This window comes from Narcine bancroftii, chromosome 5 (assembly GCF_036971445.1).
Source record: "Narcine bancroftii isolate sNarBan1 chromosome 5, sNarBan1.hap1, whole genome shotgun sequence".
Taxonomy (NCBI): domain Eukaryota; kingdom Metazoa; phylum Chordata; class Chondrichthyes; order Torpediniformes; family Narcinidae; genus Narcine; species Narcine bancroftii.
The window spans coordinates 83,988,393-84,013,776 of NC_091473.1; the positions used below are offsets into that span (position 1 = coordinate 83,988,393).

General features: G+C 36.9%; 1 protein-coding gene across 8 annotated transcripts in view; it reads left to right on the forward strand.

Moving 5' to 3' along the window:
- Nucleotides 1-25,384, forward strand: part of abl2 (c-abl oncogene 2, non-receptor tyrosine kinase) — a 173,435-nt gene that overhangs the window by 107,975 nt on the left and 40,076 nt on the right. For 3 of the 8 annotated variants that reach the window (XM_069938127.1, XM_069938130.1, XM_069938129.1), the window contains 7 exons: nt 3,263-3,347; nt 4,345-4,522; nt 4,734-4,918; nt 5,900-6,052; nt 7,695-7,784; nt 8,210-8,371; nt 9,600-16,501. In XM_069938127.1, coding sequence (XP_069794228.1) covers nt 3,263-3,347; nt 4,345-4,522; nt 4,734-4,918; nt 5,900-6,052; nt 7,695-7,784; nt 8,210-8,371; nt 9,600-11,296 — 2,550 coding nt within the window. In that variant the 3' untranslated portion in view covers nt 11,297-16,501. Of the gene's footprint in view, nt 1-3,262; nt 3,348-4,344; nt 4,523-4,733; nt 4,919-5,899; nt 6,053-7,694; nt 7,785-8,209; nt 8,372-9,599; nt 16,502-16,789; nt 17,004-21,037; nt 21,154-25,384 lie in introns of those variants that run through there. The other 5 variants (XM_069938135.1, XM_069938134.1, XM_069938133.1 and 2 more) reach the window with 4 other exon arrangements.

The window sequence follows — 25,384 nt, forward strand, 5'->3', positions numbered from 1 at the left end:
TCTCCAATTTTTTGCCCTCTACTAACATAAGACTCACCTGTCTATAATTCCCAAATTCTCCCTCTTGCCTTTCTTAAACAAGGGTAATACATTGCCATTCTCCAATCCTTCAGGTTAAAGGAGGAATAAAGAGATAAAGATTTGGGGAGGGATTTTCAGAGCTGTGGGCATTGGCTGCCAAAGGCATAGTCATCCAGCATGTTGTGATTAAATTGAAAGATGCTCAAAAGGACAAAATCACAAGAGGTTCTTGAAGCTTTTAAGGCTAAAAAGAAAATTGCCATGAAGGAAACTGAATCCATAGATAGATTTGATGTAAACAAATGTGATCTTTTTTTATAAAAAAAACACAAGTTAGAACTGATCAACAAACAAAAGTGAGCAGAGCAAGATCAACATTGTTTGGTTAACAACTTTATGAATAGTAGAATTCTGCATATTGACTGGGACTCCCAAACTGAAAAAGGGCTGGATGGCTTGGAGTCTGACAAATGTGTTCAGGAAAGTTTCCTAAATCAATACATAGAGGTACGAATGAGGGAGGATGCAATACTTGATCTATTAGGGAACCAGACAGGTCAGGTGACAGAAGTATTTGTAGGTAAACATTTTGGATCCAGTGACCATAATATCATTAGTTTCAAGTTAATTATGGATAAGGATAGGTCTGGTCCTCAAGTTGGGATTCTGAATTGGAGAAAAGCCAATTTTATGGAAATTAGAAACTATCTAGGAAGAATGGATTTCTGGCAAGGATGTGTTCAGTAACTGGAAGGCCTTCAAAAGCAAAATTTAGAGCAGTGGTTCTCAACCTTTTTCTTTCCACTCACATACCACTTTAAGTAATCCCTATGCTATGATTAGTATGGGATTGTTTAAGGTGATATGTGAATGGGAAGGATGAGAATCACTGCTCTAGACGCAATTGTTACTGAAATATTTTGCTTGAGAAAAATTGTCATTGGCCCATTTCCTTTGGAGTCATGAAACTGTACACATAACGAATCAGTTAGGTACAATTAAAACAGTGGTTATCAAACTTTTTCTTTCCAACCATATAGCACCTTAAGCAATCCCTTACTAATCACAGAGCACCTATGGCATAGGGAATATTTAAAGTGGTATGTGAGTGGAAAAAAAAGGTTGAGAGTTACTGGTGTAGAGTTTGCATGTTCCTGACAGGATCAAAGGCAAAGTTAACAGGCATAGGGAACCTTGGTTTTCAAGGGATATTGGCAATCTGGTTAAGAAGAAGAGAGAAGTGTATAGCAGATATAGGCAACAAGGAGCAAATGAGGTACTAGAATATAGAAAATGGATGAAAAAACTTAAGAAGGAAATTAGGAAAGCAAAAAGAAGACATGAGGCTGCTTTGGAAGATAATGTGAAGGTAAACCCAAGGGGTTTCTACAAGTATGTTAAGAGTAAAAGGATAGTAAGGGTCAATAGTGGTCCCCTAGAAGATCAGAGTGGTTGGCCATGTGTGGAGCCTCAAGAGATGGGGGAGATCTTAAACAGTTTTTTGCATCAGTATTTACTCAGGAAACTGGCATAGTGCATGAGGAAGGAAGGGAAACAAACAGTTGTGGCTTGGAACATTTCAAGATTAAAGAGGAGGAGGTGCTTGCTGCCTTACAGCGAATAAAGGTAGATGAATTACCCGGGCTTGGCATGATATTCTCTTGGATCTTGAGGGAGACTAGTGTAGAAATTGCAGAAGCCCTGGCAGAAATATTTAAAACATCCTTAGCCACTGGCAAGGTGCTGGATTTTTGGAGGGTAGCTCATGTTGTTCTGTTGTTGTAAAAAAAAGGCTCCAAAGTAAATCAGGAAATTACAGGTCAGTAAGCCTGACATCAGTAGTAGATAAATTATTGGAGGGTGTTCTTAGAGATAGGATATACAAATATTTGGGTAGCCAAGGGCTGGTTAAGGATAGTCAGCGTGGCTTTGTGCGTGGTAGGTTGTGTTTAACAAATTTTATAGAGTTTTTCGAGGAGGTTACCAATAAACTAGATGAAGGAAAGGCTGTGTATGTTGACTACATGGACTTCATTAAGGCCTTTGGCAATAACCCACATTGGAGGTTCAGACACTAGATATCCATGGAGAGGTTTATATTGCTGGGTCTTCAGGAGTTGAGTTACAGGGAAAGATTAAACCAGTTAGAACTTTATTCCTTGGAGCGTAGAAGAATGAGGGGAGATTTGATAGGGGTCTACAAAATGAAGAGAGTTTTAGACAGAGTAAATACGAGTAGGCTGTTTCTACTTAAGATGATGAGAGATAAATACATGGCTTTAAGTTGAAGGGAGAGAGGTTAGGGAGAACATTAGGGGAAATTTCTTCACTTGGAGTGGTGGGAGTGTGGAACGAGCTGCATCTGACGTTATAAATGTAGGCTCACTCTTAGGATTTAAGAATAATTTGGATGGGTATATGAATGGGAGAATTCTGGAGGGTTACGGAATGGATGCAGGTCAGTGGGACTAATGGAATGATGTTTCAGCACAGGCCAAATGGCCTGTTTTCTGTGCTGTAGTGTTCTATGGTTCTAATGAGTGAGGCTGGCTTTGAATGTGACAAAATTGTCATATCTAGAGGGGATAAAACATGGGTGAATGAGTTGAACAAGGCTGAATGTAGGGGATGTTAATGTGATAGAAATATCGTCTTGAAGAAGGCATGGATCTAAGGTCCAAAATTCAGTACCAAAGTTCAAACAGTTACTTGGGAAAGCAATGGAATTGGTGGTTAGGGAATAATATTATGACTGGGATAGAAGATTATGCCATTGATTACCTCATTATTTAAGTAGAGGAATTTTTCTTTGTCATTGAGCTCTTCATAATTGTTATGAATGGTGAAAAGGGAGAATAATTTAAGACAGTTGAATTTTTAAGTTAAAAGAATCAAGGGATCATATTTGCATACTGGGGTAATTTGGGGCAAAGAAAATCAAAGGCCAATAGTGTTTATTGAAGTCCAGCCAAATTTGACATGGGCAAAACTCAGTTATATTTGCCATGTTCATTGTATTGAACTTATGATTTTGCATGGTGTAATGAAACACACACACACCTCTCCCACCCCCCCCCCCCCACCACGCACAGTCTCACATTTGCAGTTACTACCAAGTATACAGTAGAGCAAAATCTGCAGCAGAAGGTTGTCATAACATTTGTAATATTCTGTTAATAAGTGTGTGTATATTTGCAGTTATGTGTGGTCCTTGGGTTAGCAATTTTACTTTATTTTTAAGGAGGACACAATGGAAGTGGAGGAATTTCTGAAAGAAGCTGCTGTAATGAAAGAAATAAAACATCCAAACTTGGTCCAACTTCTGGGTAAGTTTCTTCACATCCAGTGAGCAATAGTTGTGTATTGGCAATCACCATTTGGTTTGTTTTTGAACACTTCTTAAATTCTAATTTGTCAACCCTATGCCTAAGGATTAAAATGCTTTTATCAGGTAAATTAAGAATCATCATTCCGGTTATTAGAATCAAGACGTTTTGGAACATGTATATTCTGCTTCAAATTAAGTGTTGAATCTTGCAAACATTTCTAGCTGTTGTTTGATTTCAGCAGTAGTTAATTAAACCGTTAATGGACAGAAAATCAATGTCATGAATATTTTCTCCTCAAGAATATTGTGTCAGCTTTGACTCTGGTTTCACCATTATAGAGGTGTCTAAAACTAGAAGGCACAGATTTGGGATACGAGGTAAAATATTCAGAGGGAATCGAAGGAAGAATCTTTTTCTTTCAGGGGATGTTTGGAATCCGGAACACATGGCCTAAGTGAGTCATTGAGGCAGGTTTATTCACATTTATAAGTTATTTAGATAACCTCTAGATGGTGTTGGCACACACATGGTCGGTTGAATGGTCTGTTTCTGTGTTCACTGAGCAGAATGGTGAATCTTACTGGCGTTTTGGCTTAGAATTGAGGGCATTTTGTCACGTCACAAAAGTTGAGCTCTGAAATATGATGTTGAAGCATGAGCTTGTATCAAGCCCAAGATCCTCATGATACTACTGAGAGATCCAGTGACCTGTCCCCATTGTTCTTTGCTGGGGTTTTTAAAAAATCCTTCTCCCAGTTCAAATGCAAATTATTTGGTCATTTTCTTGTTGTTTGTGATCTGTGTTATGTGGAAATTGGTTGTGAGATTTACAGATCAACAAGTCTTTTGTTTTTATAAAGTACCTTTAAAACATTTTAACATGAATTTTGTCAATTAAATGTGCACAAGATGATGTCTTTTTTTGGATTGCTGCCCACTAGCTTTGTGAACGACTGATTATCAATTGAAATAATAAGTCATTATGTGTCTTTAGGTGTTTGTACTTTGGAGCCTCCATTCTACATTGTTACTGAGTACATGCCACATGGGAATTTACTGGATTATCTGCGTGAGTGCCACCGTGAAGATGTGAATGCTGTAGTGCTCTTACATATGGCTACACAAATTTCCTTTGCCATGGAGTACCTTGAAAAAAAGAACTTCATTCACAGGTCAGCCACTCTGAAGGATATAAAGCTTACTTTCCAAATAATGGCCTGAGTTCTCTCTTTCAATGATCAACTCTTGAAAATTGGATAATATATTTGAAAATTTTGCTGGACAATCAAAAATTTAACATTTATATAATATTTGTGATGTTGTGGATTTTATCTTCCATTCATTGGTCATGTTGCCAAATTGATTTTTGTTCCTTCATTTCAGAGATCTCGCTGCTCGTAATTGTCTGGTTGGTGAAAATCACATGGTGAAAGTTGCAGACTTTGGTCTAAGCAGGTTAATGACTGGTGATACATACACTGCTCATGCTGGAGCTAAATTCCCAATTAAGTGGACTGCTCCAGAAAGTCTTGCCTACAACACCTTCTCAATAAAATCAGATGTGTGGGGTATGTATTGTAATGTGTTTTCATGAGCCTTAGGTTTCAAAGATTGAATGAATTCATCAATCAGATATATTGGACTGAGCTCAACTCCATTTTTTAATCTTTTAACTTTAAGATCCAAACAAGGCATTTTATTGAAACATTACCAATAAAAAGAAGTTTATTCTTAAAATGTCTACATTGTATTCCCCAAGTTGTGCCAAATTCCATCTTACTGCCAAAGCTTAATGTCACAGTTTAGTTTTTTCATTGCATAATGTGATTCTTGTAGAGAGCAATAAGAGTAAAATCCATGATGAAGAGTTCCAGCCCAAAACATTGACAATTCTTCTCCCACTGATGCTGTTTGACATGCTGAGTTCCTCAATCAGATGATTTGTTACTCCAGACTGCAGCATCTACAGACTTCTCTGTGCATCCTACATATGTGTGGTTTTTAAAAAATTGTTTCCAGACAACTTTTTTCAATGTCTGGTGTGTATAATTACACTGTAGATCTTTGTGATTGGTTTACATTTTAAAATATATTTTTTCCAATGTTTCCGACTGTCAAACACAAATAATTACTCAAAGGCCTTGACATGTTTGATCATTGCATATATTTTTTCCAATGTTTCCGACTGTCAAACACAAATAATTACTCAAAGGCCTTGACATGTTTGATCATTGCATGAGAGGGTGTAGTAGCTAATTGTTTTGACGCACCCAACTGACGGCATTATGCTGCAAAGGTCTTGCCATAATGCATGGCCTTTCTGTTTTGGATTAAGTTAATCTTTAGCAGCAAGTCAAAAATGTGAGTTTGCACTTGATATGCAGTTCACCAGCAAGTAAAGGTGACTCATTGATGGTAATATGTTGATGTTATTACTTTATAAGACATTGAATGCGTCATAAGATTGCATTGACAATCCATCCAGGTAATTGTTACAAACGTTGATTTAGAGTAATTATTATATTATTTCCCTTTGCATATCTTCTCAGCATTTGGAGTGTTACTTTGGGAAATTGCTACATATGGGATGTCTCCATATCCAGGAATTGATCTGTCGCAGGTATATGATTTACTTGAAAAGGGGTACAGAATGGAACAACCTGAGGGCTGTCCCCCAAAAGTCTATGAATTGATGAGATCATGTAAGTAATACATTTTGATAACAGGGCAGTTGTTTGTTATTAGTGCAAGCTTTTAGTCATACGTATATTAAATTTGTTTATTATTCGCATTATACCTAGCTCTAATGTTTGTAAGGTGTATAAAGTAGAAGAACACAATTTGCAAAGTGTAATTTTACAAGGAAATAAAACATTAATCAGTACCTGGAAAAGACAACAGTATGATAGCACTGTTGCGGGGTTCATTCAGGAATCTGATGTCTGTGGGGGAAAAACTGTCTTTAACCCAGCTGGTCCATGTTTACACTCTCATAAGCCTTTTTCCTGATGGGAGGAGCTAGAAGAGAGTGTATCTGGGGTATGATGGGCCTTTCGGTGTGTTACTGCCTTTCCTAGACAGCACAAAATGCAAATGGAGTGCATAGAGGGGAGAGACGTTTGCATGATATCATAACCTTTTGCAGCTTTTTCGGATATTGAGCCTAGCAGCTCCCATCTGCACTCTAAGCATCCAGCAAATGTGCTTTCATTGCTACATTTACAGAGTTTGTTGTGGAGCAAAGGGACATGCCAAAATTCATAGACTCAGAGACGTTGGTACACTTTTTTGGCCTAGGGCAGGGTGTTTGAGATGTAAATATCTTCACTTTCTTCGAAATAAATATTTTCCAATTCAGTGCCATTGATATGGTCTCTGGCCCTCTTTTCTGAAATCAGCGGTCATCTCCTTCAACTTAGTGATGTTGAGAGAGAGAGAGAAAGGTGGTATGGTGCCAAGTTAACAACAAGACTTCTAAACTCTTTCCTGTATTCTAACTCCTTGTTCTAATACCCAGTCCATAACTTGTGTTGTTGGCAGATTTGAAGATGAAACTAGAACAGTATTTGGGCTGTAAGTCATGGATGTAGGGGAGTATAACAGAGGGCTGAGTTTGCATCCTTGAGTGATGCTAGAATTGAATGTGAATATGGAGGAGGTGTTACCCATCTTCACAAATTGTGGTCTGTTTGACAGGAAGTCAAGGATATAGTTGCAGAGGGGGACTCGAAGGCCTAGATCCCAAAGTTTGGGAATGAGTTTACAAGGGACTATGAAATTGAAGGCACTCCTGGAGTCTATCAACAGTAATGTAACATATATTTTGAATAAGCAGGAATCCCATTTTATTCACCTAAACCATGGGTCTTAGTGACTGTCCCTTTACAAACCAGTAATACTTCACTTGATTTCATCAAATATTAAATCATGATAACTGTGTTCAGTTAATGTGATGTAAATGTTCTCATCGTACCTCTGAAATTCAGATTTTTTTGTGAATGGCCCATGTGACAGTGAAAAGTCGAGGCTAATTTTTAAATATATGGCTTCTCATTATACAGTTTAGTTTTGATTACATTTTCTGCCATTCTGTTGAGTGATTTCCTCAAGGACACTCAAATAAAGGATAAGAAAAAATATGCTTTGTGCATTTGGTAAACTTGTCAGTAGCTTGCAACCATTTGCTTTGAACTTAACTTGGAAAATGGAAGTGACATTTTATATTTGACCTTCAAATTTGGTGGTGCATGGTATCACAAAATATTGGTGCTGCTCAAAAGCAAAAACTAATTTCTCTTGCGACTTGAAGGACATCTCATGTTTGTGTCTGTTTTGATTTCTTAGGTTGGCAGTGGAATCCCATGGAACGACCATTGTTTGCTGAGATCCATCAAGCATTTGAGACCATGTTCCATGACTCTAGCATTTCAGAAGGTAAAATATTACAATTTGTCAATATTCTCAGTAGAAATCAGATACAAAATGTCCTCATTGTTGTTCCTCCATCAAACAATCTTATTGCCAATTATATCATAAAATGAAGGCAAGGTGCTCTTAATTGAGGGCAGATCAACAAGAGTCATCTTTGAAAATAGCTGCCTTGTCACTATACATATTTGCTGATGCATTTGTGTCATCAGTTTAAGTTCACTTTTAACTAGGTAAAAGATTGAAGTGAAATAACAACAGATAGGCATACATGTGAAGAGATAATCCTGCCCTCAGACAAGTCATTCTTAATTGAGTTTGTCCCTCCATCATACCCTACCTTTCAATCTTGAATTTATTTTATATTTTTGTAAGTTATGAAGACTAAAACCAGAAATTCAAGGTTGTCAGTGCTCCTTTTCCTCTGGCAGAAGTTGCAGAAGAACTTGGAAAAACTGCCTCTTCATCTGTGATCACTCAGCATTTTCAGTTACCCCTGCTCCCAACTAAAACTCGAACACTGAAGAAAAATGCAGAAAATAAGGAAAACATGGACATGGATCATCCTGCTGTCATTCATCCCACGGTGCCAGGTAATTGTTTCATTTGGTTTTATTTACTTTTTTAAAATTTTCCTATCGGCCCTTTATCTCCTTGAAGGAAGGTGAACACATCACACAATCCCCTCATTTCTCTCCCAGCATTTCAAAGATTGACTGTCTATTTCATGTTTAATTTTAAAGAGCAGTACCAACTTAGTAAATCTGAATGAGCTTCACTTTTAAAAGCCAGAATTTTTGAAAGTGAAACATGAAAGTCTGCAGACATTGTGAATGTCATTAAAAAAATACAAAAATTCTGGAGGAACTCAGCAAGTCACACAGCATCCATAAGAGGTAAAGATATATAAACAATGTTCTGGGTCCAGGCCCTTCTTCAAGGTATGAGCAAAAAGTAGCCAGATGCCCAATTAAAAAAGCTGGGGGAGGGGAGACGAAAGGGCAGGGAGTAGCCAATAACTGGGCATGAATAGGAAGACACGAGAGGAAAGGTGAGAAATGATCAAGGAATGGAGGGGGCTCAGTGAATGAAGACCTGGAGGAAAGAAGAAAGGGAAAGCGAGAGGGACAGAAGAAAGGGGCCATCGGGATAGGGGAAGAAACTGGGGTGGGTGATGGTGAGAAGGGGGCCAGATGGAAACTTGAGAAATCAATGTTAATGCCATCTGGTTGAAGGTGGAATATGAGGTTTGGTTCCTCCAATCTGCAGGTGGTTCATGAGTCCACAGACAGACATGCTGACATGGGAATGGGGCGGGGATTTGAAATGGATAGCCACTGGGAGATCCCTGCTATTGCAACGGATAGGGTGAAGATGCTCATTGAAGCCATCTCCCAGTCTGTATCCAGTCTCTCCAATGAGGAGGAGGCCACAATGTGAGCACCAGTGGCAGTAGATAACCCTTTTTTGGAGAGAATGCATATTGGGCATAACCAACAAATGCTGTGTTCACAACCAGTGAGACTCCGTGCAGAGTCATCTTCTTCAGGTTGTTATTAGTATTGGATACATTATTTAAATTTACAATGTTAAAGAAAATCATGCAATTTCGTGAAGTGAGTGGTTGTCAGGAAAATTTTGAAACTAGAAAATGAACCTAAAATTTGCAATGAGTAGAAAGGAAAAAAAAACTACAAAAGAAATGAAAATTAGAAAATAAACAGAGACTGAAGACAGGAAAAAAAGTAAATAAACATCAAATACACGGTTTAAATAATCCTTCAGTTTTTTGAGCTGCGTTTACTCTTCTTTTCCTAATAGGAATGGGAACAAGTTCGGCCCCATGTAGCATCTCTCCAGCATTACCTCGTAAGCAGAGAGACAAATCCCCCAGTGGTCTCCTGGATGATAGCAAAGAGACCCAGTTTACTCGAGATAGAAAAGCTGGCTTCTTCAGTTCCTTCATGAGGAAGAAGACTGTTCCTATGCCACCTAAGCGCAGCAGTTCCTTCCGTGAGATGGAGAACCACCCACACAAAAAATATGAGATAACGGGTAACTTTGCTTCTTTTTCATCTTTTCAGCACTCTGATGGGCTTGCATTCATTCATTCACATGCAGAAGGGAGTCTCACACAGGCTAGGTGTTGTGGAAGGGGATCTGTGCAAAGAAATGGTGGTGTAACTAGTGGAGGGTGGGCAGGATTTGCTGGATTTTTCACTCCTCGCTTAATAAAAAAGACACTTGGCTTAAAACCAGGGAAGCCGTCAAGTAATGATGATTCAAGCTTGGAAGCCACCAAACCTTTTCCTCGGTCAAATTCTACTTCTTCCATGTCTTCAGGGCTTCAAGAACTGGATCGACTAGCCTTGACTCTTCCTAGAAATTGTCACCGCAACAGAATTCAACTCGAGCATCCAGTGCCCTACACTTCTAAAGAAGAGGGATCGGGGAGATTGACAGATCCACTACATAGAAAGGCAGAAGATGGAATTGGTTCATTGAGAGACAAGTCAAAAACAAAGCTTTTAGCAAGGTGTGCTGCACCACCATCTCTCCGGCCCTGTACGGGCAATGGAGATGGTGACCTTTCGCAGAATCTCAGCACTGTAACAGTTGGGCGTGGAGAAACTAATAGTAATCATTCTGGTTTAATTGGGATGAAAGAGGATGTGGAGAAGACATGTTGGTCCTCACCAGTGAAGGCTTCAGCTACAATCTCAGCAACTCATAATCATAAAGTACCTGTTCTAATATCACCAACTTTGAAACATGCACCTGCAGAAGTTCAATTGATTGGAACCGATTCTTTGGGAAACAAATTCAAACTCCTGTCAGAGCATCAGGTTACATCTGAAAGAGAGAGGCCGAGACTTATTAAACCAAAATGTGCTCCTCCTCCACCTCCACTTTCCCTTAAGCTATTGCAGCCTCCTCTTGGCACTAACTTCAATAGCACAGAAACAGCAGAAGATTTAGACGGTATTCCAACAGCACAACAGGAAACTGAGATAAATGATGAAAGTGGAAAACGGCCAACAGTGCTTGGGAAGATCTCAAGGCCATCTATACCACCCCCTCAAGTGCCTCCATGTTCATCCATTAGCACGGCAACTTCAAAACTTGTAAATGGCACTTCTGTGACTACGAGTGCTAGAATTTCCTTGCGAAAAACAAAACTCCCACCAGAAAAAGTGCCAACAGAAAAAATCAGTAAAGAAGCATTATTGGAGTGTGCTGAACTTCTCTCTATCGTTATTGACAATGGTTCAGAGTCCACTTCCAACAGCCAGTTAGTTGAAGCAGGACATCGGTTGCTCGATCATTGCTCTGGTTATGTGGATTGCATTACTCAGATGAGAAACAAATTTGCTTTCCGAGAAGCTGTAAACAAATTAGAACATGGCTTGCATGAACTCCAGGTGTCCTCCACAGCTTCTACAGGACCTCCTACAAACCCTGTGCTTAATAACTTAGTAACATGTGTTAGAGAGTTAAGTGATATTGTGCAGAGGTAGCTGATAAGGTATTTTTGTTTGTGAGAGGCTGACTGACCCGCTTATTATCTGAAGTACCTCAGCAAATGTTCAGATCTTTAATGTTTACAGATTCATCTCTCGCTGTCACTTGAGTCCAGGTTAGAGCTGTCTGCATGTAATCAAACTGTGGGAGAGGAAGGGAAACACAATGTCCAACAACAGTCTCTGGGTGAACTCCAGATATTAAATCTATGGAAATAGTCCACAACTAACTTTACTAGGCTATATGGCCCTGCTACGCTCTTTTCATCCTCCAGGGCAGCCCTTAGGAACCCTGCCCCTTTGAAGAGGATGTCAATTTCAAAGTATGAAGATAAGAATAATAAGAATAATTACAACAATTGAATTATAAAATTTAATTTGCAAATCTATATTGATAAACCACAGTAAGAATTTGTACTTAACAGGTTTACCCAAGCTTTATATCACTGATTATCCCCTAACAATGAATTTTCCTATAGTCCACATGTTCATCTGGTGCATGCTGCAGGTATACCAAATTTTAGAAGTATAAATCCTCTGTACCCCACCAAGCATTTTTTGACAGTTCACATTAGACACTGTGGAACAGTAATGCAGCCATTATTAATCTTTGCTGAAATATGCTGTTGATGCGACCGTAAAAATAAAACTTGATTTCCCCTCATACCAGTAATTAAATTGCTGAGAGCAATTTCCTCTGGAAAAAAAAATTATGGACATCAAGGAGACAAAGCTAATCTCAACTGACAACTTTAATTTGCATTAATACATTTCTTGATAATCTGCAATGTAGTTGTTTTTACTCCTTTGAAGGACCCTGTGATTTTGTCAGCAGTATTGGAATTCCATGAGAATGTGATTTCTAAAATCCCTCAGTACTATCATGGAATTTAAAATGACCCTCCATTGTTCCCTCTCAAAACTGACTTCAATATTTTTATTTTTTGCTGAATGGAGAAAATATTATGTGGCAGAGTCTGCTATGACTTGAGAATGACAATGTGAATTGTATTACCTTTAAATTGCGAAGTGAATCTACTGTGTTTGCTGTGTGTGTAGAAAAGACATCCCTAATCATGGACAAGGATAGTGAGAGCTCTAAAACAATGAATGTTTATACAAGAAACAATGACCCACAGCCCCACTCCTACAATATGTAATAACCCTGATGCGGGAACATCCTGAAGGTCCCATGACAATATTTCTGGTGTCTCTATTCAGAGTACCTGTAATAGATTGCAAAGAAAAATGCACGCAGATTGGAATTACTTCTTAAATTGTTGTCAAGAGATTCTGATTTCTTAAAAATTGATTCAATGACATGGCATTTACATATATTGCAGTTGGAATAGTGACTGCTAAAAGAAAAGAAAATCTTAAGTGTTTCTACCCATAAATAATAAATTTAGTAAAAGGTTTGGGGGATAGCTGGATTCTTGGTTAATTTTTGACAAGATGTTCGTGCAGCATTTTATGAACATTAACCTTTTAATATAAGCACAATGAGTGGCCAATAAATCCATACACAGTGCTTCTCTTGCTCCTGTCTCATGTTACTGCTTCTGAGGAGGTGTTGTCCCCCTGAGGCATTTAATCTTCTCTCCCTTTTATCCTTCACCAAGCACATTGCCTCCACTGTAGCTATACGGCATGTGCTTTGGCTTAATACAAGTTCATTTCTGTGAGGGTGTTTCTTTTTAAATGAGCAGATTTGCAGAAAAGATCAAAGCTTAGGTGATGCCTAGCTAGGCCAGGGAGTGAAGGAAAGGTTACTGCAAAATGCATTTTCACATTGTTAGGATTTGAAGATAATGATTTGCACTACTTGATAATCCGGTAGCACTTCTTTATATGTTCCGAGTTTTAAAGAAACATGCATTTTTTTTCAAATCAGAAGCAGCTCATTTTAGTTTCCCCTTTGAGCAATCATCATTTCAGGTGGGACTAAGATTTTTTTTCTTTCTGTAAACTCAGAATAACTACTGTATTGAGTGAAATGCAGAATTTTCATTTTTCTCTTCTGAATGCTGTGTCCATCTGATCATGCTGGCAGTATTACCTGTGGACTGTCATATCAGGCTGCTGATTGTTTGCAGAAATATTCTGGGTGCATTTATACCAAAGGTCATGTGGTTCAATAATACTCCTTTCTGTGCAATTTAGTCTGGGTCAAACTCGTATCTGATTTTGTGGGAGGTTTCAAGTTTAGATTTATATTTATAATAATGGTTATTTGGGAAACCTTAATGGCCCAGTAGTACTGGAGGCCAAATCCAATAAAAATCATATTGAATAGTACAGTGAAGACACACTGTCTTATAAAAAGACTTTGTTTGGTCTTCAGCTTTGTATTTGTAAACTCTCTTCAAAATCTCTCACAATATTAAAACCTAATTTCCTTAGCGAAAAGTTATCCTGCATCAATCAAATTGTGGATTAGGAAACACCTAAAACATTTATCCTGTTCACAAAGGGAAACAGTAAATTAGTAATATACAATAATTGGAATTCCCTGGTTTGTGCCTTCTGCTAACCTCAGCTAGTTATTGATGTAAGTGCCACATTTAGCTGTGATATCTCCTGTGCCCTGTGGGAATCAGGAGACAAAGTTCAGATCCTGCTTCTTGTTCTTACTAGAAAATGTGAGTCTTGCATTGAGCTAAATAAAAGTGCTAAACATTATTAGTTTAGAGATTGAAGACTAAATTGTAGCAGCTCATTGTATAACATAAGCATGACATAAATGAATCCATTGATTTTCTGCTTGATAAATATTTAAATTCTAATGGACCTAAGGGTGATCAAGATTAGAACCTAGGGTACTTTTATCATTGACCTACTTTTTCACATGAGTGATCCATTAAGTCCTTTGAGGAGGAGGAATCACCACCATGTTCTTTTTGTTGTTATTGCACAATATCCCCACAGAAAAGTTGAGTCACATTATCTTTGCATTGCCTCCAATACACAATCAGATCAAGTAATTCCCAGATTTACTGAATATGCCATTGCATAAGACTAACTTAAAATTTTCACCTTAAAATCAGATCGTCCTAAACACCGGGTCTAAAATTCTTAATTTGATGATGGTGGCAATGCCACCACCATCTTCTTGTTAGCTCTGATGCAATCTTGCACATGCCCCGTTAGTTATTTGCAAAGTCTCCACGTTCCTCCACAGGCTTCATCTGCCCGGTCCCGCTGCTGTTGGCTCAAAACAGTCTTTAAAAGGCCTGTGACAGGAGCCGACAATTATTTATTTTAAACTATCCAGGTAAAATTTAAACCTTAAAATGATCATTTGTTATTAAAATATTATGAATTGCTTTTAACAACATCCAGAGGGCAGTGATAAATGCTAGATTTAAGGTGTGGTGGGGGGAGGGTTCATCTTATAGAAAAGGTATTGCTCAAAATCAACATTTTGGGTGAAAATTCTGGGGGGGTCATCCTATACAACAGCATAAACGATAATCCCTGTTTTGCATGTAAATGGCACAAAAAAATTCTGGTATCAATTATGTGTATGCTACTTTGCACAGATTGAAGAAGGAATTTTTGACCAATATTGGGAAGATGACACAGTTAGGGCTGGCTAGTTTACTTTGTGAGAAAATCACGTCGTAATCCTTGGCTGAGGCTTCATGTACAGGAGTGAGCCTGGATTCCAGGAAGAATATTACACCCTGTATAGATGTAATGTGGCAAATTTGTCTCTCTCTTCCAAAACCATTAAATGCCTCCTGATTGAGGTGAGTAAGAAGACAACATTTCAGGAGAAACAGTTAACAATTTGGGATGAGGATCAGAACATAATCAACCTAAAATGAAGCCTCTTTCTCTGATCTGCTGAGTATTTCAAGCATCTTCTGCTTTTGTTGGAAATATGAAATAAATGCATTTTTTATATTTAGTCCTAAATTTTGCTCAATTTGAGTGTTTACTTGTCCCTAGGTGATATCACATTATGTTTAATATTATTTCCATTGTAGATGCTATTATGAAGGGTAATGGTGCAGCTTCTCAGTTAAATCAATACCTCACAGGGAAAAGTGGTTCAGTATTTTGAACAATTTTGCAGAGTTCAGCATGTTTTCTGTTTTCATAAAGCAACAATTCACACAACTTACACAACCCTATACTTTGAGCAATAATTCACACAATTTGCACAATTCTATGGCTTGGGTGCCCACTGTAACTTGGAATGTATCGATTAACCTCATTGAGTTGCCACATTCTATCACAATGGCACCACAGCATTACAGAATAGAAATTCACATTGTCAGAAAAAGTTAAATTTGCCACGTGATTCCACACTGAACCTGGCCTGTGGAATTTATAATGTTAAAGCTGTTCTGGATAAATTGTTACTTATTACTTCTTTTCAATGGTTATTTTCTTTCCTCATATCATCGAAGTTGCAAGCTACTAATGTTGGTTTTATCTCTCCACAAGCAAGTTTGATTACTTATATAATACAAATTTGAAGCAGGAATCTTGTATGTATATGTACAAAATATTGCTGGCTTTTCAAATTGCATTACAGTATTTAAAATGTAATTGCAGTTAAAAAAAAGTATGTTACCTGGCCAGCTACAGTTGAAAACTTGCTGAAAAGCATTTGTCTTCTATTCACATTTGTGAATAAAGTTAAAAGCTTAGTTATGGATAAGAATTGGACAACTGCCTAGAATTTGAAGCATTTCAAAGTGTCTGTGACTATGAATGTTGGGAGTTACTACTGAAAATGTTCTTGTTTTAGCAATGCCGCTCAATAAGTTTAGCATTGCAGTACTGTACCCTTAACTTTGATAAAAATATAATTTTCCTGTTCCAAGGAGTGGATTTCTATTTAAATCTGAATTGCGGATTTGTCTGTGAAGTGAACCGAAGAGCCTGTTTTTCGCGGATTGACGAAATACCTCTTTGTGTATACGTTTTGTGGGGAGAGTGATGAAATTGGGAGGGTTGGGGTGGCAAATTGTTTTGTAATGTATAAATGTCAGATTTTGCTTGGAAACAGAAATGAATTTATCCTAACCTTTTGAACACTAAGATGTGTAAATATGTGAATTAATGGGGGTTTGAGGGATGGCAGATTTACTCCAGAATGAACACACAAAATGACACATGCAGTATTTTGTTTTTTTTGTACTATAAATATGTTTGCGTTTGTAATTAAATTATCACAGTTCAACTGAGTGCCAGCTTGCTGCAAGTATTTGATGTATCCACATGGTCAGAATCCATTAGCAACACATTCTCTGCAGATTTAAAAAGAAGTAAAAAAACACATAACGGTTTTATAAGTAGTGAAGAATTTGGATGGATACCTGTTTTGATAAGCTTTTAAAAAGTTTATGCAATGTTTAAAGTGCTGCAAATTAATTAATTTTATTATGGCTGGAATGCTCAAAGGTTCTTTTTATTGTCACTTAATAATACATTTAAAATGCACTATATATGATATACTTAAACTTTTGTCTGCAGTAAGGCAAATAAAGAGTATCCATGAACATTGCCTGGGACCCCTAACAATTGGACAAAGAGAAGCAAAAGAGAGTTCCTTCAGAGATACTGCATGTTCGAGGATTTGCTTCCAGCACTCCCACAGCCCGCACAGCTGTACAACTCCAGTTCAAACCATCAACAATAGGACCTCCAGATTCAAGCCTCCAATATAATCAGGAACCCTCCTTGCCTTCCGCACCCTCTTTTTTTGTTGAAATTTTTATTTAAAATTTTAAAACCACAATACATTTAATTAATAAAAAATTATGCATATAAAACAATACATGTGGTATATAAACAATCCATCCCTCCCTACCACCCCCTCCCCAACGCCCCAAAGAAAGAAAGATTATTAATGAATATATAAATTCTAATTAACTGCCATGGAACCAAGGGCCACCGTCTGTACAAGCTTTGAGAGTTTAAATTTTCAAACCTACTTGTAAATATGGCTTCCGTATTTTCAAAAAGACATGATATTTATCATGTAAATTATGTTATTTTCTCGAGGAATACAGATCTCATTTCAGTATGCCATCTTTGCATCCCTAAATCTATATCACACTTCCAAGCAATATCTACACATTTCCTCAAAACCGCTAAGCAATTTTATGCATAGTTAATCTTAGTTTTAAACTAAACACTTTAATATTTCCTAATAAAAATAACATTGGGTCCAATGGAAGTTTAACCTTAACACTTTCTCTAAAAAATAATTAATTTCTATCCAAAATGATTTGACCTTAATACACTGCTGTCGAATGGAGAAAAGAGCCTATTTCTTTGATATCTAAAACATAATTCTGAAGAAATTAAATCTTTTTAATTTTTGAGGTGTTAATTATAATTGATGCAAAAAATTATATTGTACTAATCTATATCTTATATTAATAATTAATTAAATTGTCTTTACATAATATTCTCCAATCATCTTGATCTATTGTTCTACTTAAATTATTTTCCCACTTTAATCTTGATTTATGAATATCCAATTTAGGCATTTTCTTTTGAAGTTATTTATACATTTCTGAAATAAATTTATTAATGCCCCCTTTTGTAAGTAAAATTTCTTATTCAGATTATCTAGGTAATCTTAAACTTTGACCTAATTTATAAATTAAAAAAAGCTTTAACTTGTATTCCTCGAGAAAATAACATAAAATAACTCGATAATAACAAAAAAAGGTATTATTTGGAATATTATATTTTTCTTTCATTCATTGAAAAGAAATAAAATAAAGAGCTTCAAAACAAGCTTCTATTGTTCTAATCCCCATTTGACTCTATATCTTTAAAAATTGATTATTAATAGTAAAAGGAAAGTTTATTTTGGTATAAAGGTTTTTCCAAGAAATCTTACCTTTTCAACCCATCTCATAATTATTTTATTTTATAGTTCAATTAAATGTTTCAGTATAGGTGGATCATTATAGCCAATTAATAATTTTGTATTCCTTTTATAAATAAATTCTAATATAGATTTTTCATTTATTTTAGCTAATTCTACATTAGCCTATGTTAAAGATTTATCTAAATCAAACATTCTACCTGTATTAATAAATTTAAACTGAGCAGCTTTGTAATTTGAAAATGTCAAAGCTGTAAACCTCCTAATTCAAATTTCTAAATGAATATCTCTAGAGATACTCTTACTATTTTATCTTTCCACAAAAACTTCTTAATTATTAAATTTAAATCCTTAAAATATTTTTGAAGTATATTACAAGGGATTGATTGAAAAAGATATTGAATCCTTGGAAAAATGTTCATCTTAATACAATTCACTCTTCCTATTAAATTTATAGGTAAATCATTCCATCTATTCAAGTCCTCTTTAATTTTATTAAACAATAAGTAATTCAACTGATATAAATTATTTATTTATCAATTTTAATACCCAAATATTTAATTTCATTATCTGACCATTTGAATTGAACATTTTTTTTACATTGAGTAAAATCAACCAAAGGCATAATTTCACTTTTATCCCAATTAATCTTATAACCTGATATTTCACCATATTCCTTTAATCTCATTTGCAACAAACAGAGAATTTTCAGGATCAGTCAAATAAATCAAAACATGATCAGCAAATATATTAATCTTAAATTCATTGGAATTAACCTTGATTCCTTTATAGTAGTATCTTGTCTTATTAATTGTGCTAAAGGTTCAATAACTAAAATAAAATCCTTGTCTAGTTAAAATTCTTTTCGCAGTTTTTTTGTCACTGATTTTTGTGATTTATCTCATAATAGGTCTAAACAACAATTAAAATCACCACCAACTATCATATTTTCATATGCTTCTGCAAGATAAAGAAAGGAATCCTGAATAAAATTTTCATCATTACATTAGGAGCATAAATATTCAAAAGAGTCCAAAATTCTGAATAAATTTGACAATTAACTAAAACAAACCTTCCGGCAGAGTCAATAACAGTAGATTGCAATTTAAAAGGCAATTTCTTATTAACTAAAATAGCAGCTGCTTTTGCTTTAGAATTAAAAGATGAAGCTCTGATTTGACCAACCCATTCCCTTTTCAATTTTTGATGTTTTTTTCAGTTAAATGAGTCTTCAGTAAAAAAAATCTATATCAACTTTCAATATTTTAATATAAGCTAAGACTTTCTTTCATTGATTGAATTATAATTCACGTTATAAGTAAACAAAAATTCAAATTATTTTCCGCCATATATATCTAAAATACACAACCATCGCCACCCATCCAGGCAGGTCCCAACTCCACAGCAGTATCTAAAAGTAAACATCTCTTAAGAAAAGAAAGAAACCCCTTAAAAAAAAATCAGTACTACCTCCTTTTACTATACGGGAAGTGGCCTTCGCATCTTCAGAAGAAGAAGACTAAAATATCTCACCCCTGCCCCCCTCCGGAGAGAGTACCAAAAAAAAAATCAGTCCATCATGTATGATGAGCTTCTTTGAGGTCTTTATTCACTTGATTAACATCAATCTCAGTCGATTCTTGATGTTCCAACATCTGAGATCCATCTCGTGACTTATCTTGACTCAATTTAAGTTGCTGAGATGAATAACTTTGATTGCCATTTTGTTTATTATTAGGCAATGAATTAACAAACATCAATGCTTCATTTTCATCAGTAAAAAACCATGACTGAAATTCTCCATAGAAGACTTTAAGTACAGTTGGATATCAAAAGACAAATTTATATCCTTTCTTTTCCATAAAACAGATTTTGCAGATTAAATTCTTTCCTTCTCTTAACAATAGTTTGACTCCAGTCTGCATTAAAAAAATATTCTATTATTCCCAATCATTAACACCTTGTTGTTTTCTAGCATTTTGGACTGCCAATCTTAATAACATTTCTTTGTCTTGATAGCATAAACACCTAGTTAAGATAGAACATGGTGTCTGTCCTGGAAATGGTTTCTTTCTAATAGTTTTATGAGCTCTATCCAATTCCAAACCATTAGGAAAATTTTCAGAACCTAAAAGTTCAGGTATCCATCTTTGAAATAACTGTACTGGATAAGGACCATCAAAATCTCCAGGCATTCCCACACTTTTAACATTATTCCTTCGACTTTGATTCTCCAATACATTAGTTTTCTGTAAAAGATCTTTCCTTCGAACTTACCAAGCTGTATAGGAATCTTCCATTTTATTAACTGTATCTTTACATTGTTCCACATCAAGATGACAGTCTTGAAAATCTTCTTTCAGTTTTTTGAATTTTAATTTTATTCACAGCTTTAGCATATTTTGCCATATCAGTTTTAATAGTAGTCATCTCATCTTTAATACATTCAAATTGTGAATTAAATTGAGCCTTAACAGATGTAAACTCTTGATTCATTTTGATTAGACATTGATTGGATTTGTTGCAAAATCAAACCAAATTGACTTGAAGGATCAACAGAATATGGAATAATTTGAAAGGTTTCAATTTTACCTTCTTGAATAGTTTGTTGAATTTGGGGCCTGTATCCATAGTGTACCAATTCTTCTCCCTCTAATTCTTGTGAAGGCTCTTCTTCTGTTGTTATTTCTTCCTCTTCTTCTGTCGATGTAGTTGGTTTAACTTGCCTATGGGCCTTTTGTTTTGTCCTGGTCTGACTATCAAATGACAGGCTCTAGTTTGATACAGAACAGCTGTTTCAGTAGCACATCTGCACGGAGCCCCGTGTATGTGCAGTTGTCCCTGCGACGTCGATTCAGGTACTCTCTTCCTCACTCCAGTGCCATCTTCGTTGGCTCGCTGGAGAAGTGGCGCTGGAGTAACATGGACTTTAGCCATCGACTGCTGGGTCATCCACTGCGGGAGAGGAAGCAAGTCGGCAGGCTCAGTTATCAAGGTAGGCCCCATTTGTTCAATCATACCAACCTCTTTAGTAGTCATTTTTTTTCACAACTTTCGCTTTAAATTTCTTCATTGCCATTGTTAGTAAGGTTTAAGAAAAGTTTTCATAGCACTAATTTAAAAAAAAAAGTTTTTCTATTTGGGTTTTAATTAATTCTGCCAGGAGAGGCGTTTCTTCACGTCTCCAACCTATGCCATCACACCACGCTCCCCCCCCCCACCCCACTTCTGCACCCACAAGCCAGTCTCCAAGAGCCTTTGGCTTGTGTGGGTCCTTCAGTTGCTGAGCCCCTTGCTGATCTGCTCCTGTTGTCATAGCCCTGTCTCCTGTGGTTCTCCACCTTCTTTGGCACAGACCTCTGTGGTCACAGGATTTAAAAAAAACCTTGAATAGGCCATTTTAAAATCTGTATGCATTAAGGCTGGACATTGGATTCTATAGAGCAGAGCTGTGTCTCTGCTCCCTACACTCCTGGATCTGCATCTGCGGCAGTGCTACTGTTGCAGCAGTTCAAGCAGTGATGCTATTTCCCTCTTGTATGTGAAAGCACTTTATTATAATACAGGTACATAATTTCTGAAATGCACCTGCCTGAAAAGTCCTTTTTAGCTGGAGAAAAGAAATTATTGTAATTTTAATTTTTTTAGTCTGATTTAGCTTTCACCTTTTATATTCATTTACTTTTGTGAACAAGTTCTGTTGATGTTCTAAATATTCTTCATAGTTACATAACACATGCTGGAGATTGCATTGTGTTCAAGAATGTCAGTGAAATTAGTTCCAAAAATTGTATGACTACCATTTTTGAAACCGACAAAGAAATATTTTTACTTTCCCCCTTTAACTCTATCTTTATTTAGATTCATGATGTAATGTTCAGTGGTTTTTTGAGACATCACAATGTTTCATATGCAGGGACATCGAGTGTTTTGATTAGATTTCCAAATTTTCTTTTGTTACAAATAAGTTTTCATAATACTATTATCAGTTCATACAAGGAGCAAGAGTTTCTCAAGCAATGCTTGAGGATTGACTATTCCTAATTTACCTCATATATCAGTTGCATTCATGTAAATGCACTGAAATATACCTTGACCAGGAAACTGATACCATTAGTAGTCCAAATCCAATAGAATTTTATTGTTTATAATACACAAATTACCTCAAATATAAATAATAGATGAAGTGTGATGGCTGTATATCAAAGCAGAGGAGTACAATATCCACAATGAATCTGAGCAGATCAAGGCCATGTACTGGGAGCAAATGTAAACCCAGAACTGCAGAATGAGTGTATAACTTTGCCCACCTGTCTGTCAATCACTTCTTCCCTCTGCTCTCTGCCTGCCCAATCAAATGGAAGCAAATCAAGCTGGATTCTAAGGACTACCTCAAGTAAATTACACTTGTCAACAATTTTTTTCAAAAGTTGCTTCCTGAAAAAAAATGGGGATTATGATAGAAAACTGAAGCTGAACACAAAGAAGTTAGAAAAACATTAAATTAACATTGAATTTTGCATGATTAATCGCATATTGATGCTGGTTCAACTGTCCTAAAAGAGTTTTGCCACTGATTTTGTACTCAACATCTGATGCCTCTCATGACAATGTCCAACAATAGTCAGCCAGCATTGATGGATTCCAGTTTCAGATTCCATTGTCACAATATCCCAGTGAAATTTTTTACCATCTTCTTCACTGACTTCACTAAGATCAGCAGGGAAGAAATCCAAGTGCAAATACAGAAAATGAATTTTCAATGGCATGCTGCACTTCATGGCTTTGGATGCTTGACGCATGTTGTCAATCAGCTGGATGTAGTTTGATGCTCTGTTGTTGCCTAGAAAATTCTCAACATCTTTAAATGCCTTCCATGACATTTTCTCTAAGACAACATTTGCATAGCATCTGCACTGAGTGCATGCTTCGATTGACCAAAACAGCTTGCTTTGTGGCCAGTATGCTTGTAGACTTAAAATATAACAGGAAATCACAAAACGAGATTATATCTTTAATAAAAGGAGTATATAGTAAGAAATTATTTAAGGTGATTTTCGTGATCAGCAGACCAAAATTCACAAATTGCACTCAAGTGTTTAGGAAGCAAAATCTTTGTTGTCTAGTATTATTATTCAATAATATATGACCAGTTGGACTAATCGGGATTTCTCATGTGTGCTAAATCATTTGATGATGTGCCAGGCTCTTGCTAGTTATCTGATACCAAATCAGAGATTCTAAGCAAATTCAAATCACAAGTTATATTGATTCAGTAGAAGAGCCTCTGTTCTAGTGACTGATATGAGGAAATAAATTTTGTAGTGATTCAAGTCTTTTCTGAAAAATCTACCTTTTTACACTGATTTTCATTTTTTTAAAAAGCCTCATGACACTAACACCAATCCATTGATACTGTTACAGGAAGGATAAAATATTTAGTGGCCAAATAGATGTATATTGGATAAAGTGGAAACTAAGTTTAAAAAGAACTTCCTTTATCCCAATCATTCTATAATTTTTTTGCTCAGTATAATTAAACATTTCAGTGGACGTATATCTAAATTCTTAGAAAATGATGCCACATAAATCATCGTTTCAGGTGAAAGCAAAATGTATGTGTGATTGTATGATTAACTTCAGTTAATTTCTGTGTAATAATTGTTTTTATGCTACTACCAGCCAAAGTTGATTATTTTCCTCTCACCCTCTGCAAAGTATTATTCTCGGCATAGATAATTTCAACATGGATTTACAGGGTCCATTCTGGTTGTTGGAGCTCTTTGAGCCAACAGCTTGGCTTACAAGATAAATGTGAATATAATCAGGCTATGAACATCAGAGAATGTTATCCATAAATTTAGCTTTATTAATCCTGGTTTTTTTTGGGGGGTGGGGTGGTCAAGAAAGTGGGAAATGACAAAGGAAACGATACCAACTATTTTGGAAAGATGCAGAAATAGCAGGGTTGTTGTGGGAGACTTCAACTTTCCAAATATTGATTGGCATCTCCGTACTACAAGAGAGCTAGGTGAGGCAGAATTTATCAGGTGTGTCCAAGAAGGATTCCTGACACGTAATTCAGGTGAACCCTCTGCCTTGAGGATAACAACAAGAGCGGATTGAAAACTAGAAACTCACCTTTCTGGCAGCAGCCCTAAAAGGCAGTTCCAGTGTCCCATTCATATCCAGAGGCACCTTTTAGTGCCCTCCAGTTCTAATGGAGACAGGGTGACTGGTGTTGCAGCGCCACCTGTCATACATATGGAGCATAGCAATGGGTGTCATCCTTACTAATAACCCCCCCCCCCCAGCCTGATGGAACTGCTCTGTGTTTTCCATTGCTATGTTGCATTTTGAGTCACAGAGAATGGTCCCAATGAGGAGCCAGAGCGGCCAGCAGGGCTGTCACAGCCCGCACCGGCTTCCCGCCCCCCCCCCCCCCCCCCCGACATCCCCCACTGTACGCTGACGACCCCCGCAGACCTCCCCTGCCCCAACGGCCTCCCCCAGTGGGATGTCGGCTGTCAGGTAAGCGGGGCGGAGGGCTATCAGTTGGCACGGAGTTGGGTCATAGGCTGATGGAGTCATTAGCCAGCTGTTAAACAGCCCTTAGCACGGCTGTACATTTAGGTGAGTCGGCGGAGCGCTGTGCTATGCCAATTATCGCTCCCCGAGGAAGGTTGACATCGGTGCCTCAGAGGCTCTCTCAGAGCATTCAGGTAGGTAAGTGTTTAGCCGCAAGGGGGTATAATCTTTGCTTTTATACAAGGGCATTTGGTCCACCTGAAAGGGCTTATATATGTGAACCAGCCAACTGGAGGAGAGGCTATAGTGGATCTCGTACTGTGTAATGAACCTGGTCAAGTAACAGACATCTCAGTGAGGGAGAATTGTGGTGATAGTGACCACAACTCCCTGACTTTAGCAGAGCAAAGGACATGGATAGTTGACAAAATGATAAAGGCATTTAATTGGGGAAGAGCTAATTACAGTGGGATGGGGCAGGAACTGAGGAGAATAAATTGGGAACTGCTTTTCTCGAAAAAGCACAGAAGTAATGTGAGGGATGATTTGGGACCAGTTGTGTGGGGATTTGGATAGGTTTGACCGAGTCTGGGAAAAGATGATGGAATAAGGGAACCATGGTTGACAAAAGAGGTGAGACAGCTAGTTAAAGTGGAAGAAGGAAGCACACACAAGGTTTAGGAAACAAAAGACAGGAA